The sequence below is a fragment of the Rattus norvegicus genome, chromosome 3, assembly GCF_021556685.1.
Source record: "Rattus norvegicus strain SHRSP/BbbUtx chromosome 3, alternate assembly SHRSP_T2T, whole genome shotgun sequence".
In the NCBI taxonomy this organism is placed as follows: Eukaryota; Metazoa; Chordata; class Mammalia; order Rodentia; family Muridae; genus Rattus; species Rattus norvegicus.
Window position 1 is genome coordinate 128,819,944 of NC_141536.1, and position 19,791 is coordinate 128,839,734.

The window sequence follows — 19,791 nt, forward strand, 5'->3', positions numbered from 1 at the left end:
GTTTACATTTTACATCAAGAAGAAAAAATTAGTTGCTATTTTGGAAAAGGGAAAGCTATCAGGCAGCGGTCAATATTAGCAAACATAATTTACAACAGATAGTACATTCTTATGTAGAAAAGTTAAAGCCAGATTCATTGTCGTTGTGTTGAAGGCATCTTAGCAAACAGTCCAGAGACGTAGTAGAGTCATCCGTGAGGCATCACTGCTATGTTGTCCTACACTGGACTTTCATGCAGATAACATCAATTTAGCATTGGAGTCAGAAGGAAAACATCCATGTAATGTGACATGTGATGGAAACATGGAAAGCCCACTTGACTGTTTCACCTCTTCTCTCTCTTATTTTCAAGTGTTCTTGGCTGAACAACCCACCTGCTTTGGATTGTCACAGGGGGCTTGTCTTAACCTCAAGTTAGAGAAAGCACTGGATGGCCTAAAGCTATCTTTAATGTCTTTACAAATAGTCAAAATATAGTTGCAAAGGGCACCAGGACACATGGATTCTTTTTTACAGCTTTTTGAGGCAATGTCTTACTATGAAGCTTAAACTGGGCTTGAATATGATCCTCGTGACTTCAGCCTCCCGAATGTCAGAATTATGGACGTTTACTACTGTGCCTGATCACGGTTTGCTATGTTAAATTTTCATATGGTTCTTGTCGGAGTGGGATTGTTAGCTGTCTTGAAAAAGGTGCTCAGTAAGACTGATCGAAGTCAAACCAGCAAGAACAGCAGCTCCTCTTCATAGGAACAAGCAATGATATCCACCATAAGATTGCATCATTCATCCTAGCCCCGAATTGCATCAGCACAGTTGTCCACTATGCTAGATTGGATTGTGCTGTGTTCATACAATGAAATGGAATATGAAAATGGAATAGAACAAGCTATTACTATATGCAAAAGCTGGGAGAAGTCACAGAAAGACAATGATGACCAAAATGTAGACTTGACACAGATATACATACTAATGAATAGTGATAGAAGTCAGAATATCTGTTATCTCAAAACAGATATGGACTCAGAAAAGGCATCTCTGTAGGATATTAAAATACTTTTTCTTTTGATTTGAGTAATAATGTATATACATGCATGTATATACACACATGTGCATGTATACATATATACATACATGTATGTAGGCTCAGGCTTTTCTTTTTTTCCTATGTCCCTTCATTTGAATAATTCTATCAGCAAATTGAATAAAAATTCAGCAAGCATTGTTAATACAAAAGTAAAGATGAAAATAAAAATCACTTATATATTGTATAAGTCAGCCCCCGTGTTGACAACACACATTCATTTTAATAATCCAATCTCCCAAGAAGAGAACTACACTTCACAACGCCTGCAGAAGCACAGATCCTCTGCACACCTGGACACACAGACTCATAACTCCATGCACGACTGGCCCTAAATTATGAATGTCTTGTTCAGCCTCAGTGACCCTCCTCCTTGGAGATTTTCTGTCATCTCCTTCGCTGACTGCTCTGAAACCTAGTTGCAGCATGCTGTTTGGATAACCATATTCTGAGTCTGTGAACAAAAGCCCTACTCCAATCCCACCACCACCATGAGAATAAACTCTGACTTTAGGAAGTAAATCTTGCTGTCCCAGTCTAAAATCTCTCCTCGTACATATGTAACCCCTGGGGGCTAGCAGTTAAGAGGGAAAAGAGTTGTCCTGTTGCTATCTACATTGCACAGTGTGATTTTTCTTGTAAGTGCATGCCCAATGAAAGCAGACACATATTCGAAGTTTTTGGTTTTTTTTTTTTTTTTGATACTTCTCTCAGGTTTTCATCTTTCAACTAGGATCCTTGTTTTCTTCTGTGTAACAATTCAGTGCTACTATTTTTTTCCTAGATGGAAATAGATAAGAGACAGTCACTTTGTGTATCACCTCATCATCTCAGTATCTGCTCTCCCTCCATTCTCTAAGGCCAAGTACACTGTCATCACAAGGTCAACTATTTTTATGGTAAATACACCAAGAACATAAGTCTACAATCCTCCCATTCATTCAACATCTATTTGCTGAACATCTATGTAGATCACTAATGTGTCAATTATACAATGAAAGTCAAGACAGATGTGTTACCTTCCTTGTTAGTGATGATTATAAATCACATATTTATAGAAACAAGTGGTAAAATTGCATAGGCTAAATCTATAATGGAAAGGCAAGTGGTGCTATGAAAATATTGAATAGGGAGCTATGGAAGTTTGAATAAGAATGACTGCCATAGGGCTATATATATTTGAATGCTTATCACCAGGAAATGGAATATATTAAAAGAAAATAATTATAAAGATTGGTAAGCATAGGCTTATTGGAGAAAACATGCCAGTAGGGGTGGACTTGATGTTCTAAAATCCCATTCAAGGATTAGCTCTTGTCTCTTTTCCTACAAATCAGGATGTAGCTCTCATCTTTTGTCCCAGCACATGTCTGCATGCTACCATGCTTCCCACCATACTAGAGTAAATCTGTGAAACTTAAGGAAGTCCCCAATTAAATGCTACCATTCATTCTTAAGATTTGCCTTGAACATGCCTCTTCACAGCATAAGAATAGTGACCCAGGCAGAAGTTGTTGCCAAGGTCTCTGGTATACCTGTGATAGGTATGGCCATGTTGTTTATTGAACAGCTATGGAAGACTTTAGGATTTTGGACTACAAAAGTAGTTGGGCATTTTAAGTGGGGCTTAATGAACTATCCAAGTAGAACATAGAAGTGCTAAGGATGATTCGAAATGTCGGGGCCTAGCTCAAAGAACCACTAAGAATTGTAATGGACTTAAGTCCAGGAGATAAAGGAGTCCAAGGAGATAAAAATGGTTAGACAAAAGCTTGATATACATAAAAGAAAGGGAGCAGTAACTTGGGCGCAAAATCCCACCCAATTAAGCTCCCAACTTGTGAAAAGGAATTAGAGGAAAGCTTAAGCAGTAAAGGAAACCATCAACAACATAAAGCCGATGAGAATCTATTTGAAAATGGGGGTGGGGGGAATCCCAGCTCAAATAAATAGCAGAAAAAGAAAAGCTTAGGGCCAACTGGGCATGGTAGTGTATACCATTAATCCTTGCACTCAGAAGGCAGAGGTTGGCAGATCTCTTAGTTCAAGGTCAGCCTGGTCTACAGAGCAAGTTGCAGGACAGCCAAGCTTAAGCAGTGAAAGGCTCAATGCTCCAGCTCCAGCAAGCAGAGAACTTGTCATCTTTGGTCACATGTTTCTGGCTATTCAAGGATACAAGAAAGGATTTGCTGAATCTCCTTTTGGGCTTAAAAGAGCCAGTGAACCCAGGTGTGTATAAAAGTTGTCCAACATAAAGACCCAAAAAAGCCATTGTAGAAAACTGTGAAGATGACTCGCCTTCTGGGTTTGATATGTGAAGGTGTTGAAGATGCCCGAGTCATGGGACACCAACCAAAGAAAGCTGCAGAATAGGTATGGGATCAGTCCAACATACAGTGAATGTTGTAGTCAACAAAACTGAAAAGAGTTGAAGATCTGAAGATCCCTTTGACATTAGACATGGAGATGTAAAATTTAGAATTTGCTCCAATGGGTTTTGTTCTTGCTTTAGTCCAATATTTCCTCCCTATTTTCCCTTTCCTCCTTTTGCGATGACAGTGTATATCTGTGCCAGTCTATGTTGGAAATATGTGATCTGCTTTATGATTTTGATTTTATAGGGGATTAAAGATAAGAGATTTCCCCAAGTCTTAGAAGAGATGTCGAACTCATGGTAGACTATGGGGACTCTTGCATTTTTATATTGTGATATGGCTACAAGTCTTTGGGGGTCCAAGAAATTAAATATGGTGATTAGAATAAAATAGCCCCATACTCTCATATACTTGAATGTTTAATCATCAAGGTGGAATCTGAATTAGAAAATATTAGTAGCTGTGGATTTATTGGAAGAAGTGTGTCACTGAGGGTGGGCTTTGATGTTTCAAAAGTCTGTGCCAGGCTAGAGTTTCTCTGCCTGCTGCTAGTAGATCAGGAAATAGCTCTCAGCTATATCTCCAACACCAAGCCTGCCTTCCTGCTGCCATGCTCCCTACCACAATGATAGGCTAACCTCTGAAACTTTAAGCAAGTCCTCAGTTAAATGTCGTATATGTGAGTTGCCTTGATCATGGTGTCTCTTCGCAGCAAAAGAACAATTACTAAGACAAATGGTAACCAAGCAGAAGACATGTAAAACTGAATGTAAGCCCAGAAAGGGAAAAATGAAGTCTCATTTAAGGAGGAGAAAATCACCTTGTGAATGGCAAAGAAAATGCTACTGATGTAGACATTAAAAGTATTTACCAATATACAGATAGAGAGATAATTTATTTAAATACACTGCAGGGAGACAACAGATAAGTTATCAGAAAGGAAAGTTGTGAGGGGTTAGACATCTTTTACAGTAGTTTTTAAAAAGTTAATTGGTCTTCTATGATGAATCATTAGGTTTATACCAATAGATATCCAGCATCTAGCTTACTGTTTTGCTGAGTAGTTAGTAAACTTGACAACTTATTCTATTCTTGAGACCTGCCATTTGTATATGTGCCATGGGCAACTTGGAGTGAGATCCAGATATTATGTAACTGCCAAAAAACGTCAGTACTCTTCATACAATAGATAAAATTATCTATTCCAGTGACTATCTAGAGAAGTCTCTAAATCTATAACCTGTTATGGAGGCAGGTTCTGCAGAATGCTGAGTACTTAAAACCTAATTCTTAAAGGTTCAAGTCTTCTGCTTACAACTTCATATTTTATTAATCTTCTATTAATTATCTCCATTTTCATCACTATAGCATTTCTAACTTCTTTTGAATGGAAAAGAATAGGTAATATGTGATTATTAGAAGAACCACGCATTGTAGATCTCCATGGTTTCTTTTAACAACTTCCTGGTGATGTAAAACTTTTCATCAAAGCAACCTTATATCCATTAACCTCATTAATAACCCCAACTCTAATTCTCAGTCTACCTTGTGCCCTATGAATACCCCTTCCTCTAATAATTCTCTTATTAATATAAGATTAGGAGTTCTTTCAGCTACTTGGTACCTCTACATTTATTCTTTTTTTAAGATCAGAAAGAGCATCAAACTCAAAAGATACATTAATTGGAGCTCATTGGGCCACAGTTCAAACTCTTACATATAGAGTTACATTAGCCATTATCCTCTTATCTATCTTACTAATAATGCATTTTCTACTTTATCCTCACTAATTAATGCCCAAGAAGATGGATGACCTATTTTACCCACCTGACCCTTAGCCCTAATAGGATTCACTTCCACATTAGTAGAAACCAACTGAACACCTTTGACTTAAGGAGAATTAGAATGACTTTAGGGACTCAATGTTGAATATATTGCAGTCTCTTTTGCATTGTTTTTTCTTCTCATAATAAAATACACTGTTATAATAATAATAAATACCATAATAGCAATCCTTGTCTTAAAACATTGCAGTGTCTATACTTCCCAGAAATCTTTATCTTAAATATTATAGTGAAACTTCCCTTCTTACTATGATATACTTATTAATATGAGAATCACATTCCCTAATTTGATATTTTCAACTTATACAACCATTTAAAATGTATTAGTAGTAATGTGACATGACATAGCTCCCCATCCATCACAGATTTCCCCTTACATATTAGATACACACCTGACAACAGTATTACTTTAATATAGTAAATAATTATTAATAATTATTATTAATTAATAATTTGATACTCTAGTTTATGAAACTATAGCTAGAGCCCTGACTTGGTAATTAAAAGATTCTGTCTTGCCACATCCTACAATAAGGTCAGTTAATTAAGTTTCCAGGCTCATCTTCAAAATGTCATTTTTTATGATTTCTATACTAATAAATCCTTTGGTTTGTGTTGCCATTACAGTCACCTTTTATTTTTCATGATCCTTAACCACCATATTCTGATCCCACTTAATTCCAAAATGAATCAGATTGAATAGATGTTTCACCAATCATTCTGATTCCCATTCATAAACCGAGTCCACTGTCACCAGAAGAGTAACCAGACAACAGCATCAATATTTGCTTAATGGACAAATAATTAGTTATTAAATTCAGAAAAATAAGAATGTAAAATCATTTTGTGGATTAATTAATACTGTAACAGTAATTCTTCTGATAAAAAATCATACTTTTTTCCATTCTACATTTGAATACCAGAAGCCATTCAAAGTATTTTCTTAATAAAAAATGAATGAACTACTTTTATCATGACAAAGTTTATCATGACCTATCACTATTTCATGCCAATTTCATTGTGTGCTGTTCAACTTTCATATCTTCCATTTTATCCATCCAAATTGGTAGTTGAAAAAGTCCCACCCAAACACAAATGTGGAAAATTCTAGCCTTCCTTTCCATTGCTCACATAAATGACTAACAGCCACAATCCAATCCACCCATGCCTTGGTATTTAATCTCTTAAGCCATACCTTACTGTTCTGACTGTTTTTGTATGTCAACTTGACACAAGTTAAAGTCATCAGCAAAAAGGGGCCTCTGTCAAGAAATGCCTCCATAAGATCCAGTTGTAAGGCATTTTCTCAATTAGTGATCAATGGGGCAGGGTCCAGCTCATGATGCCCCCTCATACTGCTGGTCCTGGGTTCCATAAGAAAGCAGACTGATCAAGCCCTGAGAAGCAAGTCAGTAAGCAGTTTTCCCCCATAGGAGAGCTCCTGCCTTCAGGTTCCAGCCCTGCTTGACTTCCTTTCCTAATATCTTCCAATGATGGACTATGATCTAGAAGTGTACAGCAAATGAATTTCCCTCCTCTCTGACTTGCTTTTTTGGTCATGGTGTTTCAATAGCAGCAATATAAACCCCAATGAAGACACTTAGAAGCTATCTCAGCATCCTTACCTCTTTATATTTACTATAAGGTTTCAGCATCATCACTTACCCATGTATGACACAGTTCCTTTCATAGTCTTAACTACTCTACCAGTTCTTTGTGGTAACTAACCTCAAGAAAATAACTAAAAATAGTGTGGGTATTCTTAATAAGATTTGGCAATGTTGCTTTAAGAGAGCTAGAGCTGGTCACTTGAATGTTTATCTTTGTAAGACTTTAGAAATAAGAAGTGCTCTGGATAGAGCAGGTCCAGAGAGAATCCTGGCAGCGTGAGTAGACTATGCTTTGTGATAATACTAATGTTTTTATTGCTGGTTGTGCTTTGCATTGGTCTTGCTTGGTATTTAAGACTCTGTAGCTGACCCCAAGTTAACTTTTTTTCCTTTTTGTTGATCAGTTCAGCTGACGCTGCTTAGGGGTTACTCAGGGAAACTTAATAGGAGCCCAGGGCTTCTTTAATTGTCCTCTACCAGGTATTTCTAGGAGCCCAGGGCTTCTTTAATTGTCCTTTACCAGGTATTTCGTCTTGCGGACCATAGGAGATGTTTGTCCTGAGTTACCCATTTGGAGACTATGACATTGGCTCAAGTACAATTCTCACATCCTTAAAAAAAGGCAGACAACTTTCTGGAACTATAGGACTCATTTAGATTAGTCCCATCATTCTATGCTACTAGACATTTTATCCTCAATGAACTCTAGACTTCTAGTCATTTTATCCTCATTAGTTTAGACCACCAATCTTTGGTTGTCAAACAGGCAGGACAATTTTAGCAGCCTGAAAGAGAAAGTAATCATTTTTTTAGTTTTAACTTTTGTATAACTTTTAGATGCAACTTAGACAGAACAATTACATTTTTAAATGGGTCTTTGTGAAGACTCCAGCTTTAGGTATTTAAATTCCTGATAAACTTAGCAGGGAATATAATTAATTTGATAAAATGTAAACTGTATATCTTTAAAGTCAGTTCTGGTAATGTTACTAAAAACAGATCAGTATCTTAAGAGCTTCTGTGCCAGTGAAATAACATGTACATATTTACACACACACAATCACACACAGTCACATTCACACACACACATGTACACAAGATATCTGCTTGTACAAACACTCATATGCATATGTATTCAAACAATAACTAAACAAATAAAAATTATAAACAAAGTTTCAGAGCACCTTGGTTTTAAATGGAGGACTAGCTTCTGGATTTGTAACAGTGTACTAAAATTCGATATTAGGAACTTTAACAATCTTTAAACATTTTATTTTTTCCTTCTTTGATATCATGAGACATAGCAACATTAGAAACAAATTCAGTAAACAATTATAGGAGTTAAATGTATATTATATTTATAACACAGTAACAAACTAAGATCCATGTTCACAGGTCGTTAAACTAAAAGGTTGTTGTTTGCTATTGGTTTTAGACAGTGTTTATTATTGCTAAGGTTTTTAATGACTTTTCTGCATATATTTTGGTCACAAATAAATATGAAAATTACAGAATGTTACATATCAGCAAGAAATGGCTGTAATATAAAGGGTTTAATGATCTTGTATGAGAAATGGAAAGAAAGTATACAGGGAACTGACTTCATTTGTTAGCCCTGCAGTTGTAGTTGGCATCGGTTTCTCTGAAGAATTAGTATACATTTTATTCTAGGAGAATCAAGGGGAGAGGAACACGGAGAATGCAAGGGAGTTAAAAGTCAAAGGAGGAGGATAGGAGGGGTTAGAATATGGAGTCTTTGATGGCAAGCTGGACCCAGAAATGTGTAAAGGTTTTAACAGAATAGACCCAACTGTGTAATGGAGCTCTGGCTCAGAATGTTCTGGAAGTACTAGTGTTGTTGTTCCAGGAATTATATGAAGGTCTCGATTTGTTTGATTAATAAATAAATCAACAACAACAACAACAACAGCTACTTCTTGGATTCTGAACATTGAGTGTAGATTCTAAAGAATGCCTTCCAGAGGTAAGGGAGGAGGCCCACAACACACTGTTAGTATACACAGATGCATCATCTACCCAAGAGGTGATAGAGCTCATATTTGTCTATAAGGGACCGGGGCAATACTATCTTGGCCAAGCTCAAGAACAAAGTTTTCTGAGCCACAAACATGAGACCCAGTTTCCCTCTGGAGCCACCTTGGTTGCTGATCCAGTATATATTTCTGAGCTGATCTTGAAGGAAGACTAAAATTGTAACTTGGCCACAAACAGGGTGATCTTTCATGGGGAAGGACTAGAGCAAGAGCCTAGTCAATTGGAAATTTCTCAGATCAGGAAGCCTGACCTCATGGAGAGGCATTGACAAATACCAGACAGCCACATCCTCTTTCTCCCTATCCTGGGAGCCACTATGATAAATGCCCCACATCAGATAGTCAGGCAGGGTGACAGAGTTATGGCAACATATGACATGGTGGCCATACATGGTTGGCATGCAAATACTAGGGATCCAGAGATCAGGAAATCCAATGAGGGAATGTAGTGGAATGATGTTGTTATAAAAATAGAAAAATGGTGGATCTGGTTCCAGCACGTACCCTGGTGGTCTCTAGTTCCGGCTCCAACAGGCCATTGGAACTAGTGCTAATTTATCTCAGAATCATATCTCTACCAGTGACTCTTTTCTAGCTATGAACTTTCTGGTTCCAGCTATCTGGTAAGATCATGGTTTTAGAAGTCCAGCAGTGGCTGACCTATCGCAGCTCCCTGCCAAGAACTCTGCCTACACTCCCCACAACTGCTCCCTGGTAGTTAAACTGTAAACTCCCAACTACCCTGTAAAAATCAAGACTCAATAGACTTTAACTTAACAATCAGATTTATATGTTAAATTCTCAATCCATAATATATCCACACAATAAATTCACTGCCAATTAATAAAGATATAAACCACCCACCTAGACAACATAAAATTGACCTAGTCTACCTGGATCTGGATCATCCTGCTCTATTGTCTCTGTCTTGATTCCCTCCCTTCTCTTCCTCCTCTTTCCTTCCTAGACTTTTCCCCTGCCTACCTTCCTTTTAATCCAATGATAGGCTTCGCCTTATCCTGGACCTGCCTTGAAGCATAATGAAATCATGCTACAGAATGGGGCAATGAGGGGGCAGAATTGGCATTACAGGTTGGGTGGAAACTAACCACCATGGGTGAAACACTCACATATACTTTGTTACCTTCTTCACTGTCTTGTGTGTTGTCTCCACTCAAATTATAAAATTGCCAGTATGAATGAATCTATTCACTCATCCCAGAGAACAGCAGCAGAGGTAGTTTTCCCCCTCAAGGCAGTGCCAGTGTCTCTTTTTTAGTCGAGGACCTCAACATGAACTCACTGTGGTAGGCAGGAAGCAGAGAAAGCCCAGGGATATTCTAGTCCAGCCTTCATTACAAAGCTACTATCTTGGATCAAGAACCTTCAGAAACTTAGTACTCGTCTGTTCCCCCACCCCACCCCAATTTGAGCCAGGCTTTGCTCTGGGAATGATGGGGAGTCAGGAATTGTGTGGAGGCCAGAGGGAGTTAAACTAAAATTAGAACTCTCAGAGAAAGTGTTTGCATTTGCACACCATATCTTACCCTTCTCCATTGATGGAGGAATAAAAAAGAAGGTATAGTAGAGACCCTTTACCTCCTCAAAGAGACATAGTTAGGGAGGAAGAGTAAAGACAGAAAAATAAAGATTAGGGACTTAATTCACGCAAAGAAATCTTAGCCAAAGAGTAGTCACTGGAGTTGAAGCAAATGGGTGCTTTACAGAGTTTGGGGCAGGGGTTCATATTTATGGGTTAAGGCCTTCAGGGAGAAAAGAGGAAGAAAGAAGGAAGAGGAGGAGGAGGAAGCAAAGGAGGAGGAAGAGGAGGAAGAAGAAGAGGAGGAGAAGGAGGGGGAGAAGAAGCTAGAAACAGCAGTTTCAGAGAAGTCAAAGGAAGTGGGAACCTACATGACTGTTGATTGTAATCACCTTTTACCTCCAAAGAAGCTCCTTTAACCTCTTTGGTTGGCCATCCACTTGCTATGCGAAGTGGCAATCAGCTATAAATGAATGTAACAAGACACAGACACAGAGAGAAGTTACCAAAACAGTAAGATGGTTTGGTGGGTACAGCTACTTGCAGCGGAGCTTGATAATTCACGTTAACTCTCCTAAATTCACAAGTTGTCTTCTGACATCCAGCTGTTCACTGTAACATGTCTGCTCACTCACACATGAATAGAAGGTGAAAAATGACAGATAGAAAAACAGACAGACCGAAACAGAGATAGACAGACAGACACAAAGAGGGGCAGACAGACAGACAGAAAAAGAGACAGAGGCAGAGAGACAGATACACAGGGACAGATAAAGAAAGAAAAAAAATTGAAGTGTACTGCCAGAAGTCAGTAGACAAGTTCCTGGAGGAACTGTAATACCTGAGAGGGGTTGGAAGTTTTTTGTAGGAGTTAAATAGATTGTTACTTGATCTATTTTGCGGGCTATTTGGACAGGGTCAATATTTGAATAGATGGCTTGGCATCTTACTTTCTTCTTGAGTCATAAAGTTTATAGCCTAATTTGTTTTTCTAGAGAATGGCCATTCGTACAGGAGCCATAGCTCATTAGGAGTCAGGTTAAAGATGAATGCAGACTGCATCCCAAGTCACCATGTTGTGAGCTCCACATAGTCAGGCCTACTGATCAAAGTATGGGAATTTTGCTTATAATGCTCAGTCTTTAATCTCTACACAGTTACTAGAGCAAGTGTGGGAACACAGGAAAAGGCAGTATGTGGGATTCTAGTTAAAGGTTAAAGCAACTAGCATTTGACAAAAGATGAGCCTAGGAAACAGAAAGGAGTCAAAGCACGCAGGAGGAGTGTTGATGCTGATTGAGCAGGGCTATTGTGGATAGAGTGGAGGCATGAAATGCTTGTAAAGGGGCATGGCTTGACAAAACTAAATGGAAAACAGGTTTTGAATGACTCACTCCTTAATCCTAGATGGAAAATGTTACATTGAATTTCAATGCCTGACCTAAGGAGGAGCAATCTGCAGGGGAAAGGAGGAGGTTGGTTTTAAAGAGGAACAGGTCAAGTACATGACAAGTGGCCGTTGGGTAGGTCATAGTCTTTGGGTGTTGAAATGAGCCCTGAGATCATGATGAAAACCATAACTCTGTGCCAGAGGCTTTGATATATGTGAGGTTGACCAAGAGGTCACGGATAATTGAGAACTGACCTCTGTTGCCATGGTTCTCTAAGAACTTGTCTAATTTCGTCTGTGGGGAATTATGTCTTCTAAAGGTGAGTGTTAGTGCAGGCAGCCATTGCAATTGAATGTGATGACAGTATTTATTACATATCCATAGACCTATAATTTTATGTTTTGAGTAATTACTAAATATATCTTAAAGTTGGAGAAGAATTTATTGAGAGGATAAGAGAAGAAGAAAGAAAACAAGTCTAAAAAGAGCCCCTGAGGCCAACAGAAGGGTAGTGCAGAGAGAGGTCCTTATGACTCTATTGGACTTCATCACCAACAAAATTCCCATTACTGTTTTCAGTGGTGGCCCATGGGAAAGACTGTCTGAGCACAGGGCAGTGAGTAGGTTAGAGAAGACTAGCACAGTGCAACTAAGAATCAACTCCAGCTGTTAATTTGAGGACCGACCAGCTCTCACCTGAGATCAATGGACAAGGAAAGAAAGGAAGTAGAGTTCACATTCCAGAGGGACACACTGTTCAGGCTTCAGTTTCAGCAGGAAAAGTGATAACACACTGCTGTGACTCAGAGAAAGGCACTGCCACAGCCAGCAAGCCACAGAGAAGACAGGTTGTGGGTTTGTGCTGGAGCGCATCATGAAAAAGAGTGACTTCAGATTCCAGTGTTCAACTCAGGGAAAGGAAGTGTGAGCAATGCTCTATGGTTAACTCCACAGTTACACACTATTTCCTTTGTGCACACTCATGTACTCATCGTGGTGTTCGCTTGTTTGTTTGTTTGTTTGTTTTTAAATCTCCCTTTCATTTTCCCTGCCTGTTCTATCACTGCCTTGCCACTGCCTTTTTTTTTTTTTTTACTTCTGAGAACATCGCTTTCTTGAATGGCTCCTCGGCCTGTCCATCCCCTAACCTTCTGTCATGTGTTGCCTGATCCACTTCATCTGTGTTTTCCCATGCCACTGGACTTGCTGTTTTATGGTTGCATATTTGCATATTTATTTCCTTTCCTACACTGCGTTCTTTTATTGCATGGCATCTCGTTAAAAGTATCTAGATAGTAACCCATTTTTGATTCAATAATAATTCCTTTGAACACAGAGGAGGATATTAAATTAAGAAGGAAGTCTAGGATAGAGCCAGGTGCAGCAAGATTTGCCTGGGAGGATGAGATGAGACAGACTCATAACATCTGAGCACAGGTCACCAACCTGTGGCAAAATGTATGTTAAAATAGTTGGGATATTTTTAGTTATGGTCTAGTGAGTAGAGCCTAGCTATATAGCCAAGGTGTTTGTAAACATATTTTGAGTCTCAGTCTTATTTCTGGGAGCATAGGGCTTGGAGGAAGAACCAGGATTTAAGTTCTACAAATGGTTCTTAGCAATTAGAACTCAAGCTTACACCCTAAAATGGCTTGGGTAGAAAGAAGGCAAAAGTCAAAAAACTAGCTTTCTAATTAACAGCTTCTTTTATAGCAATTTAAAATTTTTTGTAACAAAGCATTCATTTAAAGAAAATGAATGCTAAATGTCACATAGTGATTTACAAGTTCTCAAAACACACTGGCATTTTTCATGTAACAGAGGTTCCCATTGGGTTATAATTTAAAATAAATGGATCTTGGCCCTGTCATCTGCCCCCAGCTTCCTAATGCAATCTCTAGCAGTATTTGCAGAAATATTAGTCAGGAAAACAGTATTTGTTCTCCAGTGCTTGCAAAGGAGGGCACTGTGATGATTGTTCTTTCCCATTACTCTCTGAAGGCCATGGAAAGCTGGCCCGTCAGTAGAAAGACAGTCCTGCGTGTTTGCCACCAGAGGAACTCTTCACACAGCAATGTCTCTCTTTCTTTGTAAGTCCAGGGAGTGCCATAAGAGACTCTGAATAGAAGGCATCTTACCAACCATCTAGTGGTTGGTGTTGAAACCCGCTAGAATAGAAGGCACAAAGAAAGCTAGATGTGAGGACTTAGAATGACAATGATTTAGTAAGTCTAAGGAAGGGGGTTAAAAAAAGGAACTTGAGAAAAATTAGAAAATTAGTCAAACAGAAGAGGATACGGAAGGTATATTGCCAAGTGCAGGAAGACACTGCTGATGGTAGTGAGAACAGGAGCTTTGGGATGATTGTTGGCGGTACAGTATGTCTTCAGGGACCATTAAAATACTCTGTGGGACAGTGATGATCCTGCAACTTAATAAACACATTAACTACCACTAAATTGTGTACTTGTAGATAATTTTGAAAAGCTGAAAAATAGAGCAAAGTGAGATATACCGGAACATGGAAATGCAGAATGGCACATCAAATAGGAGAAACACGGGAGATTTATAGAATGGCGATGATGCTTGGTGATGAAGAAGCTTAACATAGAGCTTAAAATGTGTTTCAATAAAATAGTTACTCCTGTCTCTTCTTTCTGAATCAGAGAAATGCGAGTCTGTAAGATTACTCCTTCTTCTACTTCTGTTAGCCTATTGTAGAAAGATTCTGATGATCTAGGGATGTGTTCAGGTCACATTAGCTAAAAAGCCATACTGGATATGCTTTTGACATTCCTAAAGTGTGTTCATGGTGAGATGAAGCATAACTCTGCCACATTTGCTGCTGTGGTGAAATCAAAAACAACCACAGAAAGTCCGTTTAGTTCCTGTGACTTTCATCCCACTCATCATCTCTAGTGTCCCTAAGTAGAGCTGAAATCACCATCCTTTAATACTGATAATAGATTTCTTTTGTGTTGCTATTTGCCTTGTTATCTTCCTGGCCTTGTGGCAGTTCACTGACAAGAGTACTGACCAAACGATTCTACACCAACTACATGCTTTCTCTTAGCCACATTTATTGGGTTTTAAAGCTGAAGAGGTTTAAAACATAAAACAAACTCAATGCTAATTTTGGAATAATTTTGGTTCTGATTTTTTTGGGGGAGGGGTCTCATAATACTTTGAATATTGTTTTCTTTCTTTTCTTTTCTCCTATTCACCCTATAGGACTATAATTTATATATTATTGGTTTTGTTTATATATTATTGTTTTCAATTTAGTATTTTTGTGGAATTTCTGTGTTTACCAATGTGCATGCTCTGTGCTTTCTCTGTGGCTCTTTGTTTTTCTGTTCATTTGTTTGTTTTGTCTTGTTCAGGTTTTTTTGTTTAATGATTATCTTATTTTATTTTCATTTATAGATTCCAAATTGTTTTGTAATAAGAGAGAGAGAAAGGATGACTTGAGTGGGTAGAGTGGATCTGGGAGGAGTGTGTGTGTGTGTGTGTGTGTGTGTGTGTGTGTATGTGTGTGTGTGTGTGTGTGTGTGTGTGTGTGTGTATGTGTGGGGGGAACCTATAATCAGAAATCTTGTATGGAGAGAAAAGAAATCTAATTTTAGGAAAAAGAAGAAAAAGCTGAGGCAGATAGTAAACTTTGACCTGAGCACTACTGAGATAATGTATATTACAAACTATTAAGTATATGTGAATGTTTTTAATTGACCCATGTATTAAATCTTTTATTGCTTTGTAACTGGTTCAGAGATGGTCTTACTAATACCATGTCAATGATTGAAAGGTTCACATGCATGTTAAAATGTATTACCACCAGCCTATTTCATTTCCTCATTGAATGGAATACTATGGAATGAGATCACTCTATTCTTAATCCTTGGGTAATTCTGCATTCTTTCATTGCTTTATTCATGTGCTTTCCTATTTTCTTTATGTAGGTTTTCCGAATGAGCCTGCGGCAATCATTGCCCTAGGAACAATTAAGGAATGGCTCGCCAAGAATCATCAAGAGGTAAGGGGACCAACATAATGAGCATTCCAGATAATGTGATTTGATCCAATGTTAAGACAGTGGCAGAGAAGCTGCACCCATACCAACCAGACCTGCTCCTTACGATAGTGCCATCTGGCTTTCCTTCATTTTAGGTTGCATGGGATTAAATATTTTCCTGTAATCATTTACCTAAAGTGGACGTAATGACCAGTTTGGTGAAGAAAATGAGCTAGGAGAACAGGCTTGTTGCCTCAAACTCTACTATTTTGGGGCATTATGCAGTAGGTTGGAATGGATTTGTTGATAATTCCTCATTTTTCCTGTGGTGATTTTCTTAGACAAACTAGTTTGTCTTTGTTGTTTGTGCAGTACAATGTTACATTTGGTTAGGGACTCCATCTTTGTTTATAGCTAGGCCCTTTCCTAATGATCCTTCTAAGTGTGGGACTGCAGTCAGATGGCAGAATTGTAAACAGGCCTGTACGGCCTCTTTCTTCCTTCCTTCCTTCCTTTCTTTCTTTCTTTCTTTCTTTCTTTCTTTCTTTCTTTCTTCCTTCCTTCCTTCCTTTCTTTCTTTCCTTCTTTCTTTCTTTCTTTCTTTCTTTCTTTCTTTCTTTCTTTCTTTCTTAGGTAAAATGAAATGCTTTCATTCAAGTACATATCTGATCTCCATTTCTACTCTTTCAGTAAGGGTTATGGCATATACTAGGATATACAGAGTGATAGGTAAGAGAATTACTCATTTAAATAAGGCAGTAGTTCAGCTACAAGAGGAGACCATACATACCAAGAGTTTGTCTGGTCACCTGTCAAAACAGCACGAGAGTTACAGGCAGTGCACAGCCTTGTACATCATTCCTTTCTTTGATTGTTCTGATTTTCTTCTTTAGATAGCCATTTAATTATTATAGCGAATTTTGTTTACAGTTATAATGGTGAATTTAGCTTTCTCTTTGGGTAGGGGACAGATATTTGGAAATGACTGAGTATGGAAAAGAGGCTGTGAATGTTTTCTATTGAGGACCAGCTTTGCTATTCTACATATTTAAAGAAATAGTAGTGCCATTTTCTAATTACTATAATTTAAACATTCCTTAACTAGATATAAATATTGTTAACCTCTAATAGAAGTGAAGATCATATGGCCAATATGTACATGTTGCTGGTTTTTTCTTCCCACCCCACAAATTGAAAATTGCCTCAAAGAAGAAAAAGAAAGACAAGGGACTAATATTTCTAGCTTGTAAACATGTCTTATCTTCACAGCAGTCTTCTGGATCTAGAAAGTCACCCTTTTCTAACAACAAAAAATTAGATAAGATTTCCAAGAATAGAAAGTTCCAAGGATTTGTCTCATTTAATGTCTCTCAGTGTCTTAGTTAGGGTTTACTGCTGTGAACAGGCACCATGACCAAGGCAACTCTTATAAGGACAACATTTAATTAGGACTGGCTTACAGGTTCAGAGGTTTAATTCATTATCATCAAGGTGGGAACATAGTAGCATCCAGACAGGCATGGTGCAGGAGGAACTGTGGGTTCTACATGTTCATATCTTTATCTGAAGGCTTCAATGACACTACTGACTTTCATGCATCTAGGATGAGGGTCTTAAAGCCCACCCCCATAGTAACAAACCTACTCCCACAAGGTCACACCTACTCCAAAAAGGCCATACCTTCGAATAATTTCACTCTCCAAGCTAAGCATATACAAACCATCACAACTAGCCATTCCCTAATTTTATGTCACTTAATCCAGGGAAGAAGTTTGAGTTTTTTTGAAAACACATACTGTCCACATATGTCTTTGTCATAGAAAATATTCCTTAGGATGCTATCCTTTTTTGCGTCTCCCACCCAAAAGCATGACATGCCTTGTGATTTAAAAGCTAATAACACTGCAAGTATACTTGTGACTAATCTTCCTTTGTACTGAGTGATAACTCAAGAATATATAGACTGAAGAAATTTCATGCTCGTCATCTTGGCCCATGGTACAAGTGCCTACGAGTGAAGAAGAACTCATACTACCTATATGTACATAGACAAATTATGGTGGCCCATTGATCCCAGAAAAGCTGTTTAGAGAACTTTCTGAAATGAGTTCTCAGTGTTTCCATTTGAATTCTCTAAACTTGTCTGTCTGAGCCTATTTCTCGATTTCATGTCATTTTCTCATGTATATCTTGGGCATTGTAGAAAATTTAGCTCTTTTTGCTTCAGTAACATGCTAGTCATGGCAACATTAAATCTATCATATGCTGGTGCCTTTTAAGAACTTCCTGTTTGAATACGTACTAAGTTTTGGCAAGTTAATTTGGACACGTCTCATTTTGCTGAATAAATAAATTACAAGTGACTATATGTAAAAGTTATGCAAACTGATTATTCAAATGTAGTTGGATGTTGGGTTTGCTCTGCTTAACCAAACAAACTAGGCTAAAGATCTGTGAAAAAATGTTGCTTCCAATTTACTTGTCTTTCTGTTGCAGTATTGTTTTGACATCTTGATTGTTTCAGTGACTTATTCATTTCTTCATTTATTTGATAAATATTTACTGAAATCTAGTAGGCACATTTCTACCTGGGACAAAGCACTAAAAGACAAAGAAATAGTCCTTGTCTTTTGATAGTCATAGTCTGTGAAGAGAGAAGTAAATTAAGCACATAAAGAAATAAGACAGTTCAAACAGTTCTTTACAAAATCAAACATTATAACTACATAATAGATTATGAGGAGAGGTGATTTTAGAACCTACCAAGTCTATTTTTAGGCTATGACCTTGGAGGAAAAAAAGTAAAATGAGAGGGAGTAAGCTAAGCTCCACAGCGTACTTGAGGTAAAACATTCCAGGAAGAGGAAGCATAAGACAAAAGCAGGGTAGAGGCTGGGGGAGTGAGGTGAGAGGAAATGACTGGGCAGAGAAGAGGGAAGGGAAACTCTTACCTGGAAGTAAAGTGAATAAATTGGTCAATTAAAAAAGAAGACAAAAGCAACATGGGGACTGGGGCATGAGCTTACTGCTGACAAGAGGTCTAAAAGGAGAGTGATGAGTGTTGATGGTAGAATGGCAAGAGACAAATTTGGAGACTCTGACAGAAGTCGAATAATAGGCACTGTGCTCAATAGGGAGACATTGGATCATACTATTTGCTTAGTATATAGCATAGTATAGTACACTAGTATAGTGTTTGTAGTATAGTATAGGTTTAGGATAAGGGAGTAAAATGATCTATTTAAATCTTTAAACATTAATACTGCTGCTCTTTGGAAAATATCCTTTAGATATGTCAGAGAGAGACGGAAGGAACTCAGCTGAGGGACTTGCCACAAATCCAGGTAAAACATGGAGACTTTTGGAAGACTGATGCTATTAAAGGAAGGGACAAGGGTGAGGTTTAAGATACATTGTAAAGTAGAGACTTTGAAGGTTATTTTCAGTGGCTTGACTAGTTTATTCCACAGCTACGAGCCATCCACAAGTCTCAGTGTTATAAAACAGCAGCGGCTCACTTGTTGTTTATATTATCTGTTTGTTTTGAGTCATCAGAGGACATTGGATTCATCAGGAACCCAGACTGACAGAAATATCCTCTCATCATAGGAAATGCATAAACACAGGAATTCTGCATATAACCTTCTTAATATTATTTTTACCAAAGGAAAGGCACCCTGCAACTAAGTTCCAAGAAATAAGAAAATGAAGTTCTTACATAATAGAGCAAGTTGAATATCAGCAAAAACAGTAATATCGATTATAAAGGTGAACCCAATAAGGTGTCTGATGTGGAATTGGACATATGTAGAGAGTCAAAAACGAGAACTGAATATTTGTCTGATATGCCCAGGAAATTATTTTATGAATTCCCTGCAAT

General features: G+C 38.0%; 1 protein-coding gene across 9 annotated transcripts in view; it reads left to right on the plus strand.

Annotated features, from left to right (window-relative positions):
• The window catches only part of Macrod2 (mono-ADP ribosylhydrolase 2), a 2,026,216-nt gene that overhangs the window by 1,412,410 nt on the left and 594,015 nt on the right, over positions 1-19,791 (plus strand). For all 9 annotated transcript variants that reach the window (NM_001428715.1, NM_001428716.1, NM_001428717.1 and 6 more), the window contains 1 exon segment: positions 15,859-15,932. In NM_001428715.1, the coding sequence (NP_001415644.1) occupies positions 15,859-15,932 (74 nt within the window).